General features: G+C 40.8%; 4 protein-coding genes across 5 annotated transcripts in view; 3 read left to right on the top strand and 1 right to left on the bottom strand.

Annotated features, from left to right (window-relative positions):
• Window positions 1–10,266, top strand: part of LOC127536796 (extracellular calcium-sensing receptor-like) — a 33,710-nt gene extending 23,444 nt beyond the window's left edge. The window contains exons 2-3 of one of the 2 annotated variants that reach the window (XM_051958060.1): window positions 8,658–9,190; window positions 9,295–10,266. In XM_051958060.1, the coding sequence (XP_051814020.1) occupies window positions 8,939–9,190; window positions 9,295–10,125 (1,083 nt within the window). In that variant the 5' untranslated portion in view covers window positions 8,658–8,938 and the 3' untranslated portion in view covers window positions 10,126–10,266. Of the gene's footprint in view, window positions 1–8,562; window positions 9,191–9,294 lie in introns of those variants that run through there. The other variant, XM_051958061.1, reaches the window with a different exon arrangement.
• LOC127536792 (extracellular calcium-sensing receptor-like) lies at window positions 613–3,974 on the top strand. The gene is made up of 5 exons (XM_051958054.1): window positions 613–892; window positions 999–1,811; window positions 1,917–2,138; window positions 2,259–2,382; window positions 2,621–3,974. Exons 1-5 carry the CDS (start codon window positions 641–643, stop codon window positions 3,529–3,531), a joined length of 2,322 nt encoding a protein of 773 aa, XP_051814014.1. The 5' UTR covers window positions 613–640; the 3' UTR covers window positions 3,532–3,974.
• A 405-nt stretch (window positions 10,267–10,671) lies between the features above and the next one.
• Window positions 10,672–11,907, top strand: LOC127536797 (vomeronasal type-2 receptor 26-like). The gene has a single exon (XM_051958062.1). It carries the CDS (start codon window positions 10,835–10,837, stop codon window positions 11,813–11,815), a length of 981 nt encoding a protein of 326 aa, XP_051814022.1. The 5' UTR covers window positions 10,672–10,834; the 3' UTR covers window positions 11,816–11,907.
• A 3,315-nt stretch (window positions 11,908–15,222) lies between these two features.
• Window positions 15,223–19,583, bottom strand: LOC110971146 (extracellular calcium-sensing receptor-like). Its single transcript, XM_051958291.1, has 5 exons — window positions 19,265–19,583; window positions 18,444–18,731; window positions 16,301–16,448; window positions 15,734–16,209; window positions 15,223–15,651 (listed from the first exon to the last, which is right to left on the bottom strand). The coding sequence occupies exons 1-5, from the start codon at window positions 19,556–19,558 to the stop codon at window positions 15,223–15,225; spliced, it is 1,635 nt and encodes a 544-aa protein (XP_051814251.1). The 5' UTR covers window positions 19,559–19,583.
• Between the last annotated feature and the right edge of the window lie 4,558 nt (window positions 19,584–24,141).

The following is a 24,141-nucleotide window of genomic DNA, read 5'->3' as shown; positions in this document are numbered from 1 at the left end:
GGCCTTTGGCTCAACATGGTGAGTCAGTCAGTCAGTTGCCTAAATTCTACATTTTGTAGGAGTTTTGGAAGTGTGTACCTGTACATTAGCTCTTATACTGCACTGAATTCATATACTTACATATAATATAGCATTCATGTTTCCCTGTTTTGCAAACCCTATCAATCAGAGATCCCTCTGTCCTGTGGGAGATAAATCAGCCTTTCATGATGGTAGCATCTCTGCCTCCATGCAGCACAGTTTGTTATAAGAGCTGCGTCCTCATGTGCATTTGATAGTCGAGCACAAACATGGCAAGAGCTACTTTCATATTTCTGTGTGTTCTCCATCTGAACACAGTTTCTGGCTGTGAGCTGCTTGGCAGGTTTGACATGCCGAGTTTATTTCACCAGGGTGACATAATGATTGGGGGGATTTTTCCAGTTTTCAACAAAGAGATAAGAAGCACATCTACATTCAAGAGGGAGCCTCCTGGAGTGAACTGTGCAGGGTAAGATTTGACGTATCTATTTTTATTGTTCATGCTTGCATGTTTATTCTTATAAACCTGCCAGTGTATGTACATGTGCAACAGCAGCAGCTCTGTAACTTCATCAACCTCTTTAGATTTTACCTGCGAGCTTTTCGATGGACCCAAGTGATGATATTTGCAATTGAAGAAATCAACAAAGATCCTGCTCTCCTTCCAAACATATCTCTCGGCTACAGGATCCTTAACTCATGTGCATCTCCTACTAATACTTTACGTGCTGCTCTAACACTGGCCAGTAGACCAGAGGAGACAGAGTTTAATTCTCCTTGTCCTCCAACAATATCTGCTGTCATAGCAGAAGCCGGATCATCTCAGTCCTTAGCTGTGGCTGGAACTCTTGGACCTTTTCAAGTGCCAGTAGTAAGATATAAATTAACACTTTATGGACTCTGTCATATTTGATGCTTCGTAGTAACTGCTTTCTGTCTTTTTTTTCAAACTCTTTTCTTTTGTTCTTCTTTTCTAGGTAAGTTACTTCTCAACATGTGCCTGTCTGAGTGACAGAACCAAATATCCCACCTTTTTTCGGACCATCCCCAGCGACTACTTCCAGGCAAAAGCTTTGGCAGCGTTGGTTAAACATTTTGGTTGGCAGTGGATTGGAGCCATACAGTCAGACAATGATTATGGGAGAAATGGGATCCTGTCTTTCACTGAAGAGGTCAAAAAGTTAGGAGTTTGTGTTGCTTTTGTTGGGACCGTTGCACGTACATACTCTATGGATAAAATCCTGGATGTTGTGGAAATGATCAAAAGATCAACTGTTAAAGTCATTTTGGCTTTTGTTCCTGACGGTGATTTTTATCCGTTGATGAAAGAGGTGGTGAAACAGAATATTACAGGAATTCAGTGGATTGCCAGTGAAGCTTGGATAACAGCTGCTAGACTGTCCACACCTGAAATCTACCAAGCTTTTGGTGGAGCTCTGGGATTTGTGATGCAGAAAATGGCAATCCCTAAACTAAAACCATTTCTTACAAATATCAGTCCTTATACAGACCCAAGTGCAGCCTTTGTGAAGGATTTCTGGGAGATTTTGGTGGGATGTAGACCTGTTTTGCCTGAAGAACACAGAAGAGATAAAGTATGCACAGGCAATGAGACATTAATGAATTCCCAGCATGCCTTTTTCGATGTCACACAGCTCAGAGTTACTTACAATGTGTACAAAGCAGTTTATGCCATTGCACATGCCCTTCATCAGCTGATATTCTGCAAACCAGTTGGAGAAAAAACAGTAAAGTTATGTTTGAATATGTCAGAAATTCAGCCCAAGAAGGTGAGAAATAGTGCAGCAATATTTCACAATACCTTCAACTGTCTGAAAATTGAGAATAAATAAGGACTTGTGCATATCTACCAGATAATGTGTCTCTCTTTTCAGGTCACTGATCATCTCCAAAGGGTGAATTTCAGGAATCAGTTTGGAGATGATGTGTTTTTTGATGAGAATGGAGACCCTCCTGCTTCTTATGATATTATTAACTGGCAGCTGAGAAACGGGCAGGTGCAGCATGTGACTCTGGGTCATTTTGCTTCTGCTGCAAACGGTGATTTTAGGCTCAACATCCAGGAGGAAAAGATAGTGTGGAGGACGGGGAAAAGGGTAATAATGATGATTTTTTTCTTTACTGATTAAGTTCCACACCATGTTCTGTATGAGATTGTTACAATTAACTAAATATGTCAGTGATATTGTTACACAGTTTAAACATTTCTCCCTCAGGTTCCCACATCAGTGTGCTCAAATGTTTGTCCTGTGGGAACCAGGAGAGCTCAGATTAAGGGAAAACCTACATGTTGTTTTGACTGTATCCCGTGTGCTGATGGAACTATAGCCAATTCAACAGGTAGACCGTCAAGTTTTACAAAAGGATTTATTGTAACAAAGTCATTGTTCTACCATGTTAAACCAAATGTCATGCATTTAGTGTTTACACATGTTTCATATTCGAGATGTCACTGTTTTTGTTCCCATATTGAATGTTCTCACTTTACATCATTGCATTTTTTACTGATATATGTTGTCATATTCTGCAAACATGATATCCAGATATTGTAACTCTCACTCTGTGTTTCTCTCTGCAGGTGCAGCAGACTGCACACCCTGTCCACAGGAATACTGGTCCAATGAGAGGAAAGACGAGTGCATTCCCAAAACAACTGAGTTCCTGACGTACCATGAGCCCATGGGAATAGCTCTCACAGTTGTTTCTCTGCTGGGAGCCTCCCTGTCACTGGTCACCATGATGGTTTTCATCCACTACAGAGAAACTCCTGTAATAAAGGCCAGCAACTCAGAGCTCAGCTGTTTCTTGCTGTTTTCTCTCTTCCTCTGTTTTCTCTGTCCTCTCACTTTCATGGGCAGACCCACAGTGTGGACCTGCATGCTGCGACACACAGCTTTTGGTGTGACATTTGCTCTTTGTATTTCCTGTGTCTTGGGGAAAACTATTGTTGTTGTTACAGCTTTCAAAGCCACAATTCCTGGCAACAAAGTTGCAGGAAAGTTTGGTCCTGCACAGCAAAGGATCATCGTTTGCTCCTGCACCATGATTCAAATAGTGATATGTGTATTGTGGCTGAAGTTAAAGCCACCTTTCCCTAACATGGTTTTCAGATACAGTAACAAGAAGATTGTTTTAGAATGCAACACAGGCTCTGAGGCTGCTTTCTATGCAGTGCTGGGCTACATAGGAATCCTTGCAGTAGTTTGTTTGGTTCTGGCATTTCTGGCAAGAAAGTTGCCTGATAACTTTAATGAAGCCAAATTTATCACATTCAGCATGTTGATATTCTGTGCCGTCTGGATCACATTTATCCCAGCATACATCAGCTCTCCTGGGAAGTTCACTGTAGCTGTGGAAATCTTTGCAATTTTGTCCTCAGCGTTTGGCTTGTTAAGTAGCATCTTTGCACCTAAATGTTACATAATATTGGTGAAGCCAGAGAAAAATACCAAGAAACATGTCATGGGAAAAAAGATGAACAAAAAGTAATGATTCATTGTATCATACTGTTTATGAGTAAAGCAGTGTTTTGTAACACTTTATTTAAGTTAGTGTCTATAAATGTGATATTGAATTAATAAATGTTCTGTACATACTGTGACGATAAACTTCCTCAAGATGTACTGTGGACAAATGATGAATTTAAATACTTAAAAATTGCATTGTACATTGTATTTTGAATTTTAGTTGCAACATAATTAAATGATACCCCAGAATGCATTGACTATCATTACATAACAAGACATTCCCATAATTTGCACATAGGTGTTACTGTGCTGATATCAAACACATTCAATCCCGGCAGATGATCTGCTGACAATGTCCTAGACCAGGGGTCGGCAACCTTTAACACTCAAAGAGCCATTTTGACCCATTTTACACAGAAAAGAAAACACCGGGAGCCGCAAAATCCTTTTGGCATTTAAAATGAAGACAACGCTGCATATATCGTTTTTTTTTTGTTTTTTTTTTACCTCTATTCCCTTATTAATCAGTCGTGATTACTTAATTACAAAGGCTCTAATTAGATAGATTCATTTTTTTTAAATTGTGTCCTTCCACTAATATGTATCTTACTTGGTTAATGTCATTTTTGCTCCTTACATAATGTTAGCTGGAAATCAATATTTTGCGAATGTCTATTTAACTTGTAAAATCTATTTATCTATTTATCTTAAGCTAATAACTTTTCTCCGGTAAGTCGCTGCCCTATTTTTCCAAGACGACACTCACCTGGATGTGACATCGAGCCGTGTTCTTACGAGTAACGTGTATTACCCTATCATGAGTACTTTTGACTCAAAGACGTGTCTGTCTTGGAGTGGAGCTTTAATATGCAGCCTTGCCATTCTTGAGTACAAAACGATGTGAAACTACAGGCGTTGCTTCTCCAGGAGTAAAATTTAAAAAAAAAAGGCATGAAACGTGTGGGAATCGGAAGCTCCGTGTTGTCTCTCTTAATCAGCTTTGCGCTCTCATGTCACAGGCACAGCACATCCGGTGGAGTGATACGTCAAAGTAAGAGCGGTAATTTCACAATAAAATTCTCTATATTAAAATGCATTGAAACGCGCCTGAAAGGCAGAACAATGTATTTTCCAAAGTTACAGGGAGCCGCATGCGGCTCCGGAGCCGCGGGTTGCCGACCCCTGTCCTCGACATATTATCCTGCCACCTGCTGGCAAATGGTGTGATGCAAAACTGAACCAAGAAACTAAATGCTACAGTAAATTATGGCACAAAAATAGCAATAAGGTGTTGGGCAATATATATCAAATTATGATACGATTTTTTCACAGGTGCCACACTGGCACACTGGATCTCTGCTGGTTTTGTCCAAACCACTTCATTACATTACTTGGGTTAAGAAACAGCAAACTGAAACAAAATTTCAAAGCAATTGCCTGTTGAAAATATTGTCAGTTCGGTTATTTTGATGTTTTTTCTTTTTTGACTAGACACTCATAATTCGAATCACAGCACTCCATTTCAAGTTGGAATTGTTTGTAGTTATTATTATGAAGGCATTTAAATAGCTTTCCTTCATCTTGATGACCAGTATTGTTCATACAGAACTGAAATTGTACTTCTAATGAATAAAGGATCCTTTTTGACCTAAATTGGAAAAGGGGAGTTTCTCTTTGTCTCTCTGTTTGTTCAGTTTGTTTCATCAAGATAGTCAAGTGGTATGACATTTAATTTAAATGTTTAATTTTAAAGCAGAAATGGTACTGTAGCCATAGAAGCCTGTTCTTGTATAACTGTGCAACTGCATATTGTCAAAGTCACACAGTGAAAGCTTTAGCCTTCCATATCGTCTGTAGTGACCATGTAGCCAAAGTAGCACTTTGGCAGCATATCAGCTTTTGTCCTCCATTACTGTCTGCTGTGGATATGTTCAGTCACATTACAGTAATGTAGTAAAAAAGCAGATACCATGGCTTGAGGTTGAAAAAAATGCAAGGCATCATAAAATGTAACGTCAGCAATGAACACGAGATGCTGACTTCACAAACCTCTCCCAAATTACTAATAAGTGTTAATCCTTTATGAATTGTTGCCCGTTTTAATGATGAGACAATTCTTCAAAGTGTTTTCCTGTGAATAGCACCTAACCCTCACAGTTTCCACAGTAAGCTTTGCTCTGGGGAATACACTAATGAAAAAAACCACCTGTTACTTACAAAGCTCTCTCTCACTCTAACTAACTAGCAGTCCTAAAATGACATTTTCCATACAGTTCCTTGGCTCGACCGGACCTCTGTCTTATCCCGTGCAGTGTGTATAAGAAGTATTCGCCCCCCTTGGAAGTTTTTCAGTTGTGTTGCTTTTGAACACTGAATCATGGTCAAATTAATTTGGCTTGTTGACAAGAATTTACAAAAACTTGGTATTTCATGTCAAAGTGAAAACAGATTTCTCCAAACCAATGTCAATTCATTAAAATACAAATGTAAAATATTTGATTGTGTTAGTATTCACCTGCTTCAAGTGACTAATCAGGTAAGTCTCAGTCAACCTTGCACATCTAGACGATGCAGTTCTACCTTTCTCTTCCTTGTAAAACTGCAAGGAAGATCAAGCTCTATAAACGTGACACAGGCATCATGAGTGATCACCTCTTTAATTTCTGAGTTGGACTGAGGTCTGGGATTGGTCACTCCAAAACATTCAACTTGTTGTCAATAATGTCATGGCCCCTCCCTCTCCTGCTCCACTTGCTGGGCAATCAGAAGCGGCTGCGGAGGAACGCAGCTGGCTTCAATGAGCAATCAGCTCAGCATAAAGCCTGGCTCTCCACTCAGCTCCATGCTGGATCATTGCCGCCGATCCCTCGTCATGTCCACATCGCCATTCGGATTCCGTCAGCCCCTGGACTACCTCGCCTGCTCTGCCTTCCTCTCCTCACCCCGGAAACCCTCGTCTGCTCATCACCGCTCCTCCGCTCTGCACCCCTCCGTCTGCTCCCAGTCTTCATGCTCCTCAGTCCTCGCCACAATCCCTCCACCGGCTCCCTCAGCCTTGCCCCCCACCTCGTCTCCCGATTCCCCTGGACTACTCCGTGAGTCATCGCTCACCTGTTACTTAGTTTTAGTTTAGCCCCCGCCGCGGCCGAGAGCCGTTCTCTTTAGTTTTAGTTTCCCTGTTCTGTTTGATTTCCTGTGCCTCCCTCATGGAGTGTTTTCTGTTCATTTAGTATTTACACGCATTAAATCCCTTATTAATTCACCTGCCTGCCTGATTGCCTGCTTTTTGGGTTCGAACACCGCCTAGCTCATGACAAACTCTTTCTGTGTAGCTTTGACTGCATGTTTCAGGCCATTGTCTTGCTGGAAAACAAATATGATCCCAAATCACAATTGTCATCACTGCAGGAGGCTGTCCTCGAGGATTTCTTCTGCATGTTGTTGGAAACATTTTAGCATCTACCCTTACAAGCTTTCCAGGACGTACTGCCAGAAAGCATCTCCACATTATAATGCTGCAACCGCCATGCTTCACAGTGGGAATTGGTGTATTTATGATTATGTGCGGTGTTTGATGTCAGTCAAACATAGCATCTAGTCTGATGGTCAAAAGCTACATTTTAATCTCATCAGTACAAAGAACCTTATTCCCGTTGACTTCAGAGTCTCTCAATGGCCTTCTGGTGAATTCTAGTTGATATTTAATTTGGGGTTTGCTCGTCAACATTCTCCCAGAAAGTTTTGCCTGGTGAAGAACCCAACTAAGCCCCTCCCATCTCAGTTCCTGAAGATTGTAACTCTTTCAGAGGAGTCATAGGTTTCTTGGTGGCCTCCCTCACTTGTTTGTTTCTTGCACAGTCACTCACTTTCTGATGATGGCCTGTACCAGACAGTTTTTGCATGTGCCCTATCACTTCCACTTGCTACTGATGGATTTAACTGTACTCCAATGGATACTCAATGACTTGAACATTTTCTTGTAGCCATCCCCTGACTTAAGGCTTTCAATAACTTTGTCACAGAGTTGCTTAGAATGTTATTTTATCTTCATGGTGTCCATCTAGCCAGAAGTACTGATTCACCAGGGACTAATCCTTCCAGATGCAGGTTTTTTTATGCTATGTCACTTAAGACACATTCACTGCCCTCAGATTCCACAACATGCGTGACTTGTCGCACCAAATGATTTTACTAGAATTCAATTAGGTGACTCACTTTTACCATGGTTGAATACTTATTACAGGCACTACATGAAAAATAGAAATATTATTATAATGTTATTATTCTCATTTAAAAAGATAAAATTATTACTACCTGTTCTCAAAAAGCTCACGCAGATTCTTGCCCCAAAATCACCATATTTCAACAGTGGATAAAGTGTGCAGGCTTGATTTAACAGTGGTTTCTATGTTGCCCACTAATTTATATAGAAGATTCCTTCGACTTTTGTCTATACGATAAGCAAATGACAAGCATGTAAATGTGCACACAATAACAAATTTCGATTATTCTGTCTTTTAATTTGAAAAAAGGTATTTATCCACTCACACTCTACATTATTCAGCGTCTTCAAAATTATTCCCTTGTCCAAAATTAAAAACATGTCTTCTGCTGCACTAATTCTGCTTTTTGATTATATCAGTTACTTTTGGGGTTTGAATGCATTTACTGTAAGTTACTGTGGGTGAAAATTGTGAAAGATTTTCTTTGTTAATGGAAGTTACTGCTATAGTTTACTTCACTTTACTATGCTCAGTAAATTTCTGAAATTTGATTTTACATGAAAAGTCAGTCAGTTTCCTAAATTCTACATTTTGTAGGGGATTTATGTGTGTGTACCTGTACATTAGCCCTCATAGTGTACTGATTTATAGACATATATATATATATATATATATATATATATATAATGTTGCATTCAATTTTCTCTGTTGTGCAAACCCTATCAATAAGAGTTCCCTCTGTCCTGTGGGAGATAAATCAGCCTTTCATGATGGTAGAATGTCTGCCTCCATGCAGCACAGTTTGTTATAAGAGCTGTGTCCTCATGTGCATTTGATAGTCGAGCACAAACATGGCAAGAGCTACTTTCATATTTCTGTGTGTTCTCCACCTGAACACAGTTTCTGGCTGTGAGCTGTTTGGCAGGTTTGACATGCCGAGTTTATTTCACCAGGGTGACATAATGATAGGGGGGATTTTTCCGGTTTTCAACAAAGAGGTAAGCAGCACTTCTACATTCGAGAGGGAGCCTCCTGGAGTGAAGTGTGCAGGGTAAGATTTGATGTATCTATTTTTATTGTTCATGCTTGCATGTTTATTCTCATCTTATAAACCTGTCAGTGTATGTACATGTGCAGCAGCAGCAGCTCTGTAACTTCATAAACCTCTTTAGATTTGACCTCCGAGCTTTTCGATGGACCCAAGTGATGATATTTGCAATTGAAGAAATCAACAAAGATCCTGCTCTCCTTCCAAACATATCTCTCGGCTACAGGATCCTTAACTCTTGTGCATCTCCTACTAATGTTTTGCGTGCTGCTCTAACACTGGCCAGTAGACCAGAGGAGACAGAGTTTAATTCTCCTTGCCCTCCAGCTATGTCAGCCTTGATAGCCGAGTCAGGATCATCTCAGTCCTTAGCTGTGGCTGGAACTCTTGGACCATTTCAAGTGCCAGTAGTAAGATATAAATTAACATTTTATGGACTCTGATATTTGATACTTCATAGTAACTGTTTTCTGTCTTTGTGTTCAGACTCTTTTCTTTTCTTCTTCATTTCTAGGTAAGTTACTTCTCAACATGTGCCTGTCTGAGTGACAGAACCAAATATCCCACCTTTTTTCGGACCATCCCCAGCGACTACTTCCAGGCAAAAGCTTTGGCAGCGTTGGTTAAACATTTTGGTTGGCAGTGGATTGGAGCCATACAGTCAGACAATGATTATGGGAGAAATGGGATCCTGTCTTTCACTGAAGAAGTCAAAAAGTTAGGAGTTTGTGTTGCTTTTGTTGGGACAATTCTGCGCACGTACGCTATGGATAAAATCCTGGATGTTGTGGAAATGATCAAAAGATCAACTGTTAAAGTCATTTTGGCTTTTGTTCCTGAGGGTGACTTTTATCCGTTGATGAAAGAGGTGCTGAAACAGAACATTACAGGAATTCAGTGGATTGGTAGTGAGGCTTGGATAACAGCTGCTCGACCCTCCACACCTGAAATCTATCAAGCTTTTGGTGGAGCTCTGGGATTTGTGGTGCAAAAGATGGCAATCCCTAAACTAAAACCATTTCTTACAAATATCAGTCCTTATACAGACCCAAGTGCAGCCTTTGCGAAGGATTTCTGGGAGATTATGGTGGGCTGTAGACCTGTTTTACCAGGAGTACACAGAAATACTGAGAAAATGGATAAAATATGCACAGGCAATGAGACATTAATGAATTCCCAGCATGCGTTTTTCGATGTCACACAGCTCAGAGTTACTTACAATGTGTACAAAGCAGTGTATGCCATTGCACATGCCCTTCATCAGCTGATATTCTGCACACCAGCTGGAGAAAAACCTATGAGGCCATGCTTGAATGTATCACAAATTCAGCCAAAAGAGGTATAAAGAAAGAGCAAAAATACCTTAAACTGTCTGACAGCAAACAATAAATAAGCAATTTACACTATTCCTTTTCTCAGGTCACTGATTACCTCCAAAGGCTGAATTTCAGGAATCAGTTTGGAGATGATGTGTTTTTTGATGAGAATGGAGACCCTCCTGCTTCTTATGATATTATTAACTGGCAGCTGAGAAACGGGCAGGTGCAGCATGTGACTCTGGGTCATTTTGCTTCTGCTGCAAACGGTGATTTTCGGCTCAACATCCAGGAGGAAAAGATAGTGTGGAGGACGGGGAAAAGGGTAATAATGATGATTTTTCTTTACTGATTAAGTTCCACACCATGTTCTGTATGAGATTGTTACAATTGACTAAATATGTCAGTGATATTGTTACACAGTTTAAACATTTCTCCCTCAGGTTCCCACATCAGTGTGCTCAAATGTTTGTCCTGTGGGAACCAGGAGAGCTCAGATTAAGGGGAAACCTACATGTTGTTTTGACTGTATCCCGTGTGCTGATGGAACTATAGCCAATTCAACAGGTAGAAAGTCAAGTTTTACAAAAGGATTTATTGTAACAAAGTCATTATTCTACCATGTTAAACCAAATGTCATGCATTTAGTGTTTTCACATGTTTCATATTCAAAATTTCACTGTTTTTGTTCCCATATTGAATGTTCTCACTTTACATCATTGCATTTTTTACTGATATATGTTGTCATGTTCTGCAAACATGATATCCAGATATTGTAACTCTCACTCTGTGTTTCTCTCTGCAGGTGCAGCAGACTGCACACCCTGTCCACAGGAATACTGGTCCAATGAGAGGAAAGACGAGTGCATTCCCAAAACAACTGAGTTCCTGACGTACCATGAGCCCATGGGAATAGCTCTCACAGTTGTTTCTCTGCTGGGAGCCTCCCTGTCACTGGTCACCATGATGGTTTTCATCCACTACAGAGAAACTCCTGTAGTAAAGGCCAGCAACTCAGAGCTCAGCTGTTTCTTGCTGTTTTCTCTCTTCCTCTGTTTTCTCTGTCCTCTCACTTTCATGGGCAGACCCACAGTGTGGACCTGCATGCTGCGACACACAGCTTTTGGTGTGACATTTGCTCTTTGTATTTCCTGTGTCTTGGGGAAAACTATTGTTGTTGTTACAGCTTTCAAAGCCACAATTCCTGGCAACAAAGTTGCAGGAAAGTTTGGTCCTGCACAGCAAAGGATCATCGTTTGCTCCTGCACCATGATTCAAATAGTGATATGTGTATTGTGGCTGAAGTTAAAGCCACCTTTCCCTAACATGGTTTTCAGATACAGTAACAAGAAGATTGTTTTAGAATGCAACACAGGCTCTGAGGCTGCTTTCTATGCAGTGCTGGGCTACATAGGAATCCTTGCAGTAGTTTGTTTGGTTCTGGCATTTCTGGCAAGAAAGTTGCCTGATAACTTTAATGAAGCCAAATTTATCACATTCAGCATGTTGATATTCTGTGCCGTCTGGATCACATTTATCCCAGCATACATCAGCTCTCCTGGGAAGTTCACTGTAGCTGTGGAAATCTTTGCAATTTTGTCCTCAGCGTTTGGCTTGTTAAGTAGCATCTTTGCACCTAAATGTTACATAATATTGGTGAAGCCAGAGAAAAATACCAAGAAACATGTCATGGGAATAAATAGCAACAAAAAGATATGATTTCTTTATTTTAATGGATCGTCTTCTGTTAAAATACTTTTATCCAATGTATTATGGTTAAATGGATACAGCATATTGAAATGTGTGCGTTTAACATGCACACAAAAGTTTTGCAATCCCCTATTAAGCTGTACTGAATATAGTCCAAAATTGCCATTGGCAGCTGATATCTTTTCTTGTTATTGTTTTACATGAAACTGTTTTATCTCTAAACTTTTTCAGAATCAGAAAAAAGTCTGTATTCCTGTAATGTATTAACAGTTTGAGATGTATTATAGTCATAAATCATTAATCAAAATAAAAGTTACAAAAACTGTCTTGGTGTCTCGATATTCATTATTTGATTATGACATATTCTAAATAATACAATTTAAATGAATATATGAAGAAAGTAACCAACATCTGTTCATCTTGTTTAGTATTCTGTGTCACAAAAATTTTGGAATCCAAAAATTTAAAATGAATTCCCTGGCAGAAGTTTAAATGAAATCATAGTGCATGGTACCTGTATAGTTTAAAATATTTAATTGTGACATGTCAAATAGTGGCTTCATTAGCCCATAAGAACCCACAGTGACACCAGCACTTTGAGTGCCCCAGTCTCTTCCTTGTAAGGCTTTATGTCTGACCTTAACTTATTAAAGCTGCTGTCCGGAGTTTCCGTTTGTTTTCAATCTATGTATCATTGTTTAACAAAGCTTAAATGTGTTAGTCTAGTTCGATACTATAATATAAAGTTAGTATAACGCGATAGGAAAATTTATTCCTGAGCTCCGCCTTCCTCTCATAGACCCCCATGTTATTCCAAAAAGCGCCGGTTGCTGCCAACCAGTGGTGTAGTCCAGGGTATACGGCGGTATACGGCGTATACCCACTTATTTTTCAATTAGCTTTGCGTATACCCACTTCTAATGCTCCCTGGTGCGCATCATTCAGTAATATCTGTGTGCCAGGCAGCCCTCTTTTCCTTTGGGTTGATGAAGCCATGAACAACCCTCCTCTGCATGTAATTGGCTGTTACATGCTACCTTCACTGATTCGATTGGTTAACTTTAGGGATGAGCCAATCAGAGGCAGAGTAGGGCGGGTCATACAGAGGAAAATTTTGCTCACACCTCTGTGGCACTCCAGTTGATTGACAGGTCTGCTTGAAAGATGCGCGGAAATGCGAGAAAGTCAGAATAAACACCTTTCAAGTGAGTGACACGTATCGAGCGAACCTACTTTCATGGACGATATAATTCTCAGGTAAGTTTTAGGGTGGTTTCCAAATGAATCATTGTTTTAAACTACTGGCAACATGACTGCACATTTCAAGGAGAGGATATTTTGTCGCCAGTGGTTAAAGCTGCAGTCAATTCCAGCCATTTTCAGTACAAAAAAATCGCTAATATTCTATTTGTAAATAAAAATATGACGAGAAATACAGGGAATATTGGACGCGCTTCGCGAGGTGCATTTCCTCGAAAACGACCTATTCGTGGATCATATACCGTCTTCAGGACATGTTTTGGACAAAATACTTTACAGGCTTGTGTCGTCTGGATGTCCAAGGTTGGATTATGGCCGTTTTTTGTGGAATATTTTCATCTGTGTGTAATAATGAACCCGGAAATGCGAGTTGCGCTGTGTACGTTGAAGCCGTGTACAGAGAACGGATGGATGGATGTTCGTTGTTTGTCGGACAAATGTGTTTATATTACCCGCTGTGGTAATCACATCTGAAAGTGGTTTATACCGGCGGATTCCTGAGAATCTAAGCTTTCCATCGGCGTATAGTGTTTGTATAATGGCGTTTGCAGTTTCAGACATTTAGCAAATTGCTTATGCAGATCTCAAAGTGTACTGCGGGCGGGACACTGAAGCGCAACTGAAGCGCAACGGGTTAAACTGAGTGTCAGGCCAAGTCTTAACGTTTTGAAAGGCTAACGTTATTCTAACGTAAGTCTGAAGCTAGCTACATTGGGATAATGTGGGAAAACCTCTAGGCTGGTAGTTGATTTTAAAGTAAGTAAAAACACAAGAATGGGGACAGGTAGTTTAAGATTCGACCTAAAACAATATTGAGGTTTTATTCATGATGAAATATGAACAAGGATGCACTGTCAACTTCATATTTGAAGTATTTTATTTAAATAAATGTTCAAAAGTAACTGAAACACCATGTTTGCCTCATGATAAATACATGTTACATAAATCCAGTTTGCTTGTGTGACCAGTAATAACTACAAACTGCTCCTAATCAAGTCATGATAATTTTATAATAGTGGGCAAGTAGAAATGACTGAATAAATTGAATAGAGTAGTCTTCTATGTCACTGTTTCTAAAACAGGGCGGTTTTCTGGACTAATTTTTTTTTAAAAAAGGTGAAAATTAAGAGTATACCCACTTCTCCAGGGACCACTACACCACTGCTGCCAACCAATCAAGTTCGAGCTTCAGCTTTGTCATGCTGTCAATCAACGGTTACGCGCACAGCAAGCAAGCCCATGCAGAGGTGGGCGAGCTACGCACTACGCAACCGCGCGCACACTTGTTTTGCTTGTGGAGGAGAGAGCATCAGGGCTCAGCAACTTCCAGAAAAGTTACCAATCCCACGGCTTGTCAGGCCAAGAGACTGCAGGACGTTTTTTGGCTCGGGGTGCTCGCATCGCTCCCCGACCACGGCCTCCATAGCCCGGCTGACGGCTTCGTTTAGATGCCGTGGTCGGGGTGCTCGCGTCGCTCCCCGACCACGGCCTCCATAGCCCGGCTGACGGCTTCGTTTAGATGCCCGACCTCTGGAGGAAGATGTTGGGGCGTCTGGGACATACTCTTCGTCAGAGGAGTCATGTAATTCTGAACTCTAGATAGAAATAAACAATGTAACACATATACACGCGTAAATGCACTAAGTTTGATAAACAACGTCATCGAGAGGGATACACGAGTGTAATCACATATTAAAACTTTACCCGTTCGTCCTAGCAGATTCATGTTATTTTGGTATTAGGACAAGTTAGACTCAATACAGCATTCTAACGTAATTCCTTTATTATTTACTAAATGTACTAAATGTAGAAGAGGGGGAAACAGCAAAACAGACAAGATGCTGCAGCACTCCGGGCACTTCTCTCATGTACTGCGCGCGTGCACAAATAAAGGGGCGAAATCAGAGGGAGGGAGGGTGGGACCACCAGTGTTTTGGGAGACGCTGCGATTCAAACTCCGGACAGCAGCTTTAAGTCCTTTCAGGAAAAATGGGTCTGGGTTCTTATGGGTTAGAAATAAAGTTTATTAGGTTTGAAATAATTGACACGACATTATTTCAAAGGAGTTGTCTTTATTGTGTTTCCGGCATGAACTACACAAAGATATGTCAATAAAATATCTGGTTAATCCACAGAATTTTTCGCAAAATGTACTTTCATTTTCCCCTTTGCATAATATGTTTCTTGCTGTTCTTTTCTGGTTTCAGCATTAGGATGTAGCACTTTGGAGCAAAAATGCAAAAAAGAAGTCCAAAGGCCGAGGCCAAAATAGCAAAAATATGAACAGCCACGGTATATTTCCCAGCTGTGCTCACATAAACTGGGATAAAAGTAACCCACACTGCAAAGAATATCAGCATGCTGAAGGTGATGAACTTCGCCTCATTAAAATTATCAGGCAGCTTTCGAGCCAGAAAAGCCATTACAAAGCACATGCAGGCTAGAATGCCGATGTATCCAAGAACACACCAGAAACCAACCTCTGAACCAGTAACACACTCAATAATGATGGTGGCACTGTGGTAATGTGTGTTACCGGTGGCTTGAGGTGGACTGGTGAGCAGCCAGATAAGGCAGATTAGTACCTGAGTGGAGGGAAAAGCAACAGATATTCAACTCAGACATGTAAAAACATATTTCATTAGCCAACCTGGGAAGTTTTTCTACCTGGATAGCGGTTCCTAAAAGCACACTGGCTCTCTGCTGCTTGGCTCCAAACCACTTCATGACATTACTTCCTGGCAGTGTGGCCCGAAAAGCCATTAGGACCACCGCTGTCTTGGCCAGCAGGCAGGAAATGCAGAGGGCAAAACTGATCCCAAATGCTGGGTACCTGATGCGGCAAAGCCAGTCTGACGGCCTCCCAATGAACAACAGGCCAACGAGGAAACAGACGACAAGGAACACCAAGAGCAGGAAGCTCAACTCCATGTTGTTGGCCCGAACCAGTGGTGTGTCTTTATATGTGTAGAATGTGGCAATGATGGAAATGGAAAGACAAGCACCGAGGAGAGATGCAACACACAGCAGAATCCCCATGAACTCATGGTAGGATAGGTACTCGATAGTTTTTGGGATGCAGAGATTTCTGGCATTGTTGGGCCATGTGTCCTCTGAGCAGCGCAAGCACTCGAAAGAATCTGGTGAATGGAGAGAGAAGACGTTTAAACGCAAGGTCAGTTTATGATTGGATGACTAATAATAATTGGATGTAATAGAACACACCAGTCATATAACTAACTTCTCCCTCAGCACATGGGACGCAGTCAAAACAGCAGATGGGTTCCCCTTTTCTCCTGACGATGCGAGAACCTGGAGGACAACTGTCGCTGCATACAGACCGGAAAGCCTGAGAGGCAAAGTGCAGCCACTCAGAAACACACTGGTTTCAATTAATACACTCCATTGTGTATATTTACCAAAGTGAAGACAGTTTTGCAAATTCAATCTCTTGTGATTGTTAAAGGATGTCACAGATAAATCTGAATATAACTGACAATAAAAAAAAACTACTACAGCGAGTAAGTGATAGTGTAACAATCATGCAATTAGATGTTCATCAGATGTAATGCTGCAATTATAATTATAAAATACCAATAGCATAATATCAAGAACTACATTTTACTATTTATTTATATATTTCTTTTTTTTTTAGTAAAAATAAGAGGCACAATAGACATATAACACTTTCATTACTACAATCGTATCTCTATTCAGTCTCTATTGACTCACTACATTACCATGGTAATTGTATTAAAGTTCAAGTTCTTACAATATTGGGTCATTAATGGGATTCATTTTTGCAACACTAACATTATTAGTAGTTGTATTATATACTTAGTAATTGATCTTAGACTGAGTAGATTACATTTCGAGGTGACACTGAAGTATATTACACACAAATAAGAACAAATGAACTGATGTTTTGATCAACAGTGCATACAAGAGTCTGAGAGGTGAACAAGGCCTCAAGCCTTTTTGCAGTGAACACACCTGCTTCCCTGCAGGCCACTGGATTGCTGAGTCATTTATGACTAGGCTGCGTCCAGCGAGCATTGAGGCGTCATAGAAGCCTACTTTAACCAAATGTAAAGAGCCATCGGGTCTCTTTTGCCAGTTCAAGAGGTCATAATAAGCAATGGGGTCCCCGTTTTGATCAAAATTGATTTTCTCCCCCAGTGAAGAAAAGTTAGCACGCTTCATGTAGTGGATAAGCTAAAAGACGAAGGAAAACAGGTTATTTAAACATGCAATATGGCTATTTTTAAGATAGATGGTATTTTTAACCTATGATGAGTCTCACCTGCCAAGGTTTAAAATTCTTTGGGTCTGCACAGGTGCCATTTAAGAATGGCCCCTTTCCAACATTGCAATTACTCATGTCCTGCAAGGCGTGAGCCACCAGATACACAGCCTTGTAGACATTATAGGACACTCTGAGCTGTGTCACATCGGAATAAGGAGAGTAAACATCACCTAAATCCTCAGTCCCCTCACAAAGCGGTCTGTCGAGGTAGCTGTCGACCCCATGAGAGTGGCTGTTCACTGATCCATTAAGTCGACACTTGAACGTCTCTTCCCAAAATTCTGCCAAGAAAGCTGATTCATGAATGTGGGATGGAGAGAGACTGGTGAGATGCTGCTTCAGCCCTGGAATCATGACTGCTCTCCGGATGGCAAATCCTAGTGTCCCCATCAGGAGATCTGCAGACTTTTCCCAGAGAGATTTGGCGGTGGCCCAGGCCTCACTGGCGATCCACTGCAGACCAGAAATGTTTCGACGTTGGACCTCTCTGAGAATTCCCTGCATCTCTGACTCACTGGAAAAGTTCATGATGACCTTTGATGATGACATCTAATGAGTGAAAAGGAAGAGACAGTTAAATTTTTTTCCTAGATTTTTTAAAACAGTGTCATGACCTTTGAACTTTATTAAATTATGTTATTTGTTGAACATTGTTTACTTTTTATGAAATACAATCAATATTCAAGCATCCATATTAACATTGTGTATAACAGCACATTTTTAGTTGGTTAAAGACTGCAATAGCACGACAATTAAAGTCAAGACAGCAATCAAACAATTATTATTATTATTAGCATTAGTATTATGAGTAGTAGTAGCAGCAGCAGGAGCAACAGTAGTATTATCACAAATGGTTTCAGGGGTATAATAACATAACATTAAGAACAACATCACTGAGGGTTATTTTGGTCTGGTTAAAGCAATCCAGATACAAATCGAAGCTTCATGTGACTTTTACAGTAGATGTGCACCTTTTCTTAATTAAACAATTTGCTACAGGTGGCTATATTATGCTGTCTCTCTATATAGGTTTACCCCTCATATGAGAAATTTGTAGAGATTCAGAGGTACCTGAATAACGTCCATGAGCTCATCTAGAGCATGTTGACTGAGCACTACAGGGTAGAAATAAGTGTAGGCAGCACAGACACCATACTGCACTGACTCCTGCAGGAAGAGCTGGATGGCAAAACGGGCGTAATCAGATTCCACACCGATAACTCCGACCCACGTCCAGCTGAAGTAGCTGACCAGCCGAGCCAGAGCCCTGATCTGGAAGGTGTCACTGGGCATGGTGCGCATGAAGGTGGGGAATTCCCTTTGGTTGCTCAGACAGCTGCAGGATGCAAAATAGCTCACCTAGAATTATAGAAAACAGTAGTTAACCTTTTGCTCTCTGGCTTGCTGAAAAGACTGTTGGACAAGAATCAGATTTCACCAAACAATACCGCTGTCATGACAAGCTTTCACCTGCACTTAGAAGGAATGAGGGAGTCGGGGGTTTTCAGATGAAAACTGAAGCCTCAAAGATAGAGTTTGTCATTTTCTACATCCTGAGCAGAATAGTACAATCAAAACACAACATTCTGCAATTTTAACTCTAGTTAACGGCTGCAAAAATTTTATTTCCACTGAAAATAATGTTCCACTATCCATTAACTTGTTCTATTTTACATTTATAAATTTCTTTATTTAAATCATATTTCACCAAATTTTTTAAATCCATTGGATCACCTCAAAAATGCAACATCACATTTTAAAACACTGCAACTTATGAATAGTTGCAACCAAATGGTGTTTCACTGATGTGTGAAATCATAAAAGGCTGAATTAACATGGCAAAACTACTCATTAATGGCATTATCACAACAAAAGAGCTCAGACAGTCTCACAAGTGGGATGTGGAAAGAACCCAGACTTCGCAGCAGAGCCATAGACACTCCAGATGCAGCATCTCCTATGATTATGGAGGACACAGTCCTATTTATGGCAGCACAACCGTTGTGTTTTCCCAGACTTTCAACTCCATTCACACTCTCTGGCTGGCCGTTCACCAACAGCAAAGATGCTCTCAGAGATACAGGTATGTCATCACAGCTGTCACGGATGTGGAAACCCAGCTTTATCTGAGGCAGGAGATCACTGCGCTGGTTGATCTCTTTGATTGCAAAAGTCATGGTCTGCATCCAGCGCAAAGCACGAGAGCTGAAGCTGTACAGAAATGGAAAGGCATTTCATCACACACCGTAAATACATCGAAAAAAATCTGTATGTGCTACATATGTAAACCACTGTCAGAATAATCACTGAAAACTTACTACTTATACATAGTAGGTGTTGGTTTTGCTCTATATCCCGTAACAGAGGAAATAGGGCTGTAATGCAGAGGGAATAAACCCCCTACAACGACATCGCCATCTTCATACAGACTGTTTTTCTCCTCTTCCCCTAAGAAAACACAGTTATCCAGAGCATCAGCTGAGCCAGATCTGCCACTAATAACAAAAAGAAACATAAGAAGCTTTGCAGCCAGCAGTGCCATGACTGGCCTGAGTTTACAGAAAAGCTCAGATATTTCAGTGGCTTAATATAAAATAATTAACAGCCTCACATACAGAGACTTATATTTTGGGGCACTGCTGATTTATATCCTACAAATCTGAGGGGACCGCCCAGACACAGTAGCTGTGACATCATTCAAGGTAACACCCAATCTTCTGATGTATAGTAAATTAAATACAAATTTAATTACAGTAATCTCTCTAGTTAAAAAGAAAAAAAAGCAATTTGTTACTGATATATGACATGTTTGGTATTTCAATTGCCTATTATTATTATTATTGTTGTTGTTATTGTTGTCATTGTCAATGTTACTGTTGTTATTGTTTTACTGCCATTGTCTGTATTTTGTTTCTATTGTTGTTGTGGTTGTTTTTAAAGTCATTGTTATTATTTTTGCTATTGTTATTGTTGTCATTGTCACATTTTTAGGGTCCGAGCACCAACGGTGCCGATGACTGGCGGTGCCAGGGGACTGCGGTGCCTTGGACCCTATTGAAACCCTAGGATTTATGATTATTTTACTTTCTACGTCTGCTGGGGAAATTGCATTTTTGACGGCCTTATCATACCCCAAAATGCGTCAAATTTGGCATTTTATATATGCCAAAATATAATATATTGATGTTTTATGGGAGTTGCTCATGTGTGTCGAAAAATGGCTCCATAGCGCCCCCTGCAAAATTGAACAATGTGCTCATTAGGCTAACTTCCACGATATTTCATCTACAGTTGCAATATTTGGTGGGTATGTGTAGCAAATCAGGACACACGAAAAAGTCAATCACGACCATACTGTAAACCCAACAGGAAGTCGGCCATCTTGAATTTGCTGTAAATTTTTTGAGATTAATAACTCATCGGAGGTAAGTCCGAGAGACCTCAAATTTTGCCAGTATATGCAACACATCTTCCTGATGCTCCACAAAAATCAAAAGGCGTGGCAATGGTGACTCCCCAAAATATTGATCCTTCGCCATAAAACAGGAAGTGGTGTCTAACTCTGCTGAACATGCTCCAATCTGCCTGAAACTTTACATGTATGATCAGAGTCCCGCCCTGACAACATCCATGTAGTTATATACATTGACAGTCATAGCGCTACCTTGTGGTATCAGGAAATAGCCATTTTTTTAACACTTTGATGTACTATTGTCAGCAGGTTGATCAGATTTACTTCAAATTAGGTGACATAAGTCCAAACACGTTGATGATTCCCAGAGAAAATGGTGACTAGTCATCAAAGGGCGTGTCTTTGGTGGTGCGGCGAATTTCGATTTCTCGCCATGAAAATTGAATTATGTATATCTTAGCTGGACATGGTCCAATCTGGACCAAAATTCATGTGATAGACATCAGTCCATGTCTGAACACATGTACACTCATGAATTTAGAAATTGTCATAGCGTCACCTATTGACAATAAGGACTTTTGGTCATTACATTTGCACGTACTATTGCCTGATACTTTCTCAAATCATTCTACAAATTAGACAGTTCAGTGTTCATGCCTTGATGAGGCCACATTGTGAAGATTTTGACGATTCATAAAACGCTGTTGCCATGGCAACGTATCATTGCTGTGACAAACAAAGTACATTTTCACAGGTTACAAAGGCTCAAATGCTCGCCAAAATTTCCGCACATATCTAGATTGGCAAAGCAATTGAGGTTTTAGCGGAATTTCACCTGATTGTGGCAAAATGGCTTCATAGCGCCACCTGGAAAATTTCAAACATTTACTATGTCCAGTATGTGTCACCTACAGGCATGACATTTGGTAGGCATATGTAACTCTTAAAGACACACAAAAATGTAATTTACACCCATAATCAAAGTCCAACAGGAAGTCGGTCATTTTCAGTTATGTGTCATATTTTTGACGATTCGGGGTCATTTTTGACCATTTTCAAAAGCTATATACTCAAACAGGGTAACATCAAAAGAGCTCTGAAATTAGGCCAGGATGCACAGCAGACATGGGTGATCAAAAGTTATCAAAATGCTCCACAAAAGTCTGAAGGCATGGAAATGGCGACCCCTGGATTTTGACAATCCGCCATGAAACGACAAATACTGTGTAACTGCCCTAAACATGCTGCGATCTGCCTCAAAACTTTACATGTATGATCAGTGTCCTGCCCTGATGACATTCACATGCAGAAATACAGCCTGAGTTGTAGCGCCACCTGCTGGATGGAAGGAAAACCTCTGTAACTAGCCTGTACATGTTCTGATCTGCCTGAAACATTACATACAGTGGTGGCTGGTGGTGAAGTATGTTGGGTGGGCTAACAAATGCATAATACCGATTAAATGGTTAACACAGCTGCAAAAGCAACATCACCTATGATACACACAGTTACATCAATTACAGGTACACTATACTTTTTAGTGCTCCACATCAACTCTCTCTCACTCACAATTCAATTCAATTCAAAGAAGCTTTATTGGCATGACAAACACACATTCGCATTGCCAAAGCATTACATAAAATAAGCACACAAAATAAACAGCTTAACACACTTCACTGGGGTGCAAAACAGTGCAAGACAGTAGTGCAAATACTATAAAGTAAGAATAAAATTAAAAAGAATAAAAATATATAGTCTCTGTACTTTCTAAGTGCTGAGAGTACAAGTGTACAGTAGGGCTGTAAAGTGTTCATGGAGGTTTGAGTTTTTCAGTCCTTTTTCTGTCACAGCCGTGTACGAATCTGGCTGCCGTGTTTGCACACTGCCGTACTTCCCCGAGCAGGTATGGCAGTTTGAGCATGTTAGGTATGCTCTGAAAGTCGGTGTGTGTGTGTGTGATGAGGGGGAAGTAGGTGTCCCTGAGGTCCTGGTACAGGAGGCAGGCGGTCAGGAAGTGCAGTTCGGTCTCCACCTGACCCTGTGTGCAGTGGGGGCACAGTCTGTCCTCTCGGGGGGTCCAGGTCTGTCTGTGCCGGCCTCTCTCGATGGCCAGGTTGTGCTCGCTGAGCCTGTACCTGGTCAAGGATCTCCTGAGCTGTGGGTCGGTCACGGTGCTCAGGTATTCTGCCACCATGTATTTTCTGTTTAGGGCCGAATATGTTTCCAGTTTGCTCTGGTGTTTAATGGATTCTGTCCAGTGGTTGAGGTATTTCTCTTTCTGTTTCTTTACAATTTGGTTGGGTCTGATTGGCTGTCTGTTTGGTGGCTCTGCTTGTGTTTGTGGGCAGAGTCCTAGAAGCAGCTGGCTGAGGGGGCATGTGTTTACAGCCCGTCTGTGGGTGAGGGCTTTGTAGTGGAGAGTGCTGGGCTCACTCTCCTGAAGGTGCTCATAGAATTTTAGAGCTCTCTTCTGGATGTTAATAATTAGAGGGTATTGTCCTAATTCTGCCCTGCATGCATTGTTTGGTGTTTTGCGCTGAACGTGAAGAATAGATTTGCAGAGTTCTGCATGCAGAGTCTCAATTTGGTGTTTGTCCCATTTTGTGGTTTTCTGTTTGGCCCATTTGGTTGGCAATTGGTCCCCAGATTTCACAACCATAGAGAGAAATTGGTTCTATAACTGAATTCAGAATTTTGAGCCAGATTAGAATTGGGATGTCTAATTTAATGTTCTTTTTGATGGCATAGAAAGCTCTTCTCGCCTTGTCCCTCAGATCGTTCACAGCTTTGTTTAAATTTCCAGTGTAACTGATGTTTAGGCCAAGATATGTGTAGTTTTTAGTGTGTTCTAGGACCTTTTTATCTAGGAGAAATGTGTGTTTGGAATGCAGTGGGTCCTTTTTGGAATATCATTATTTTTGTTTTGGCCTGGTTTACTGTCAGGGCCCATGTCTGGGAGAACTTGTGCAGAAGATTGAGGTGTTGTTGTAACCCTTCTTTAGTTGGTGACAGCAGCACCAGGTCATCAGCAAACAGCAGGCATTTGACCTCTGTGTCTGCCAGTGTGATGCCCGGTGCTGCAGATTGCTCCAGAGCTTCTGCCAGTTCATTGATGTAAATGTTGAAGAGGGTTGGGCTCAGACTGCATCCCTGTCTGACCCCCCTTCTCTGAGGGAAGAAGCCTGTGTGTTTGTTGCCGATCTTAACGGCACACTTGTTGTGTGTGTACATTGACTTTATAATGTCATAGGTTTTCCCTCCTATTCCACTTTGTAGTAATTTGTACAGCAGACCCTGGTGCCAGATTGAATCGAATGCTTTTTTGAAGTCTACGAAACAGGAGAATAGTTTGCCTTT

Source organism: Acanthochromis polyacanthus, chromosome 13, assembly GCF_021347895.1.
Source record: "Acanthochromis polyacanthus isolate Apoly-LR-REF ecotype Palm Island chromosome 13, KAUST_Apoly_ChrSc, whole genome shotgun sequence".
Taxonomy (NCBI): Eukaryota; Metazoa; Chordata; class Actinopteri; family Pomacentridae; genus Acanthochromis; species Acanthochromis polyacanthus.
The sequence above is the reverse complement of the archived record's forward strand: the minus strand, read 5'-3'. Positions and strand labels throughout refer to the sequence as shown.

What these genes read in the sequence shown, in the direction of transcription:
- LOC127536792 (XM_051958054.1), top strand. Translation starts at nt 641, where the DNA reads ATGATATTTGCAATTGAAGAAATCAACAAAGATCCTGCTCTCCTTCCA. An exon ending in GACCTTTTCAAGTGCCAGTA is followed by an intron (nt 893 to 998) that starts GTAAGATATAAA and finishes CTTCTTTTCTAG; the next exon opens with GTAAGTTACTTCTCAACATG. An exon ending in TGTGGAGGACGGGGAAAAGG is followed by an intron (nt 2,139 to 2,258) that starts GTAATAATGATG and finishes TTTCTCCCTCAG; the next exon opens with GTTCCCACATCAGTGTGCTC.
- LOC127536797 (XM_051958062.1), top strand. Translation starts at nt 10,835, where the DNA reads ATGTTGTCATGTTCTGCAAACATGATATCCAGATATTGTAACTCTCAC.
- LOC110971146 (XM_051958291.1), bottom strand. Translation starts at nt 19,558, where the DNA reads ATGCAGACCATGACTTTTGCAATCAAAGAGATCAACCAGCGCAGTGAT. An exon ending in GTTCTTTCCACATCCCACTT is followed by an intron (nt 18,732 to 19,264) that starts GTGAGACTGTCT and finishes CTATAATTCTAG; the next exon opens with GTGAGCTATTTTGCATCCTG. An exon ending in TTTTAGGAACCGCTATCCAG is followed by an intron (nt 15,652 to 15,733) that starts GTAGAAAAACTT and finishes CCCTCCACTCAG; the next exon opens with GTACTAATCTGCCTTATCTG.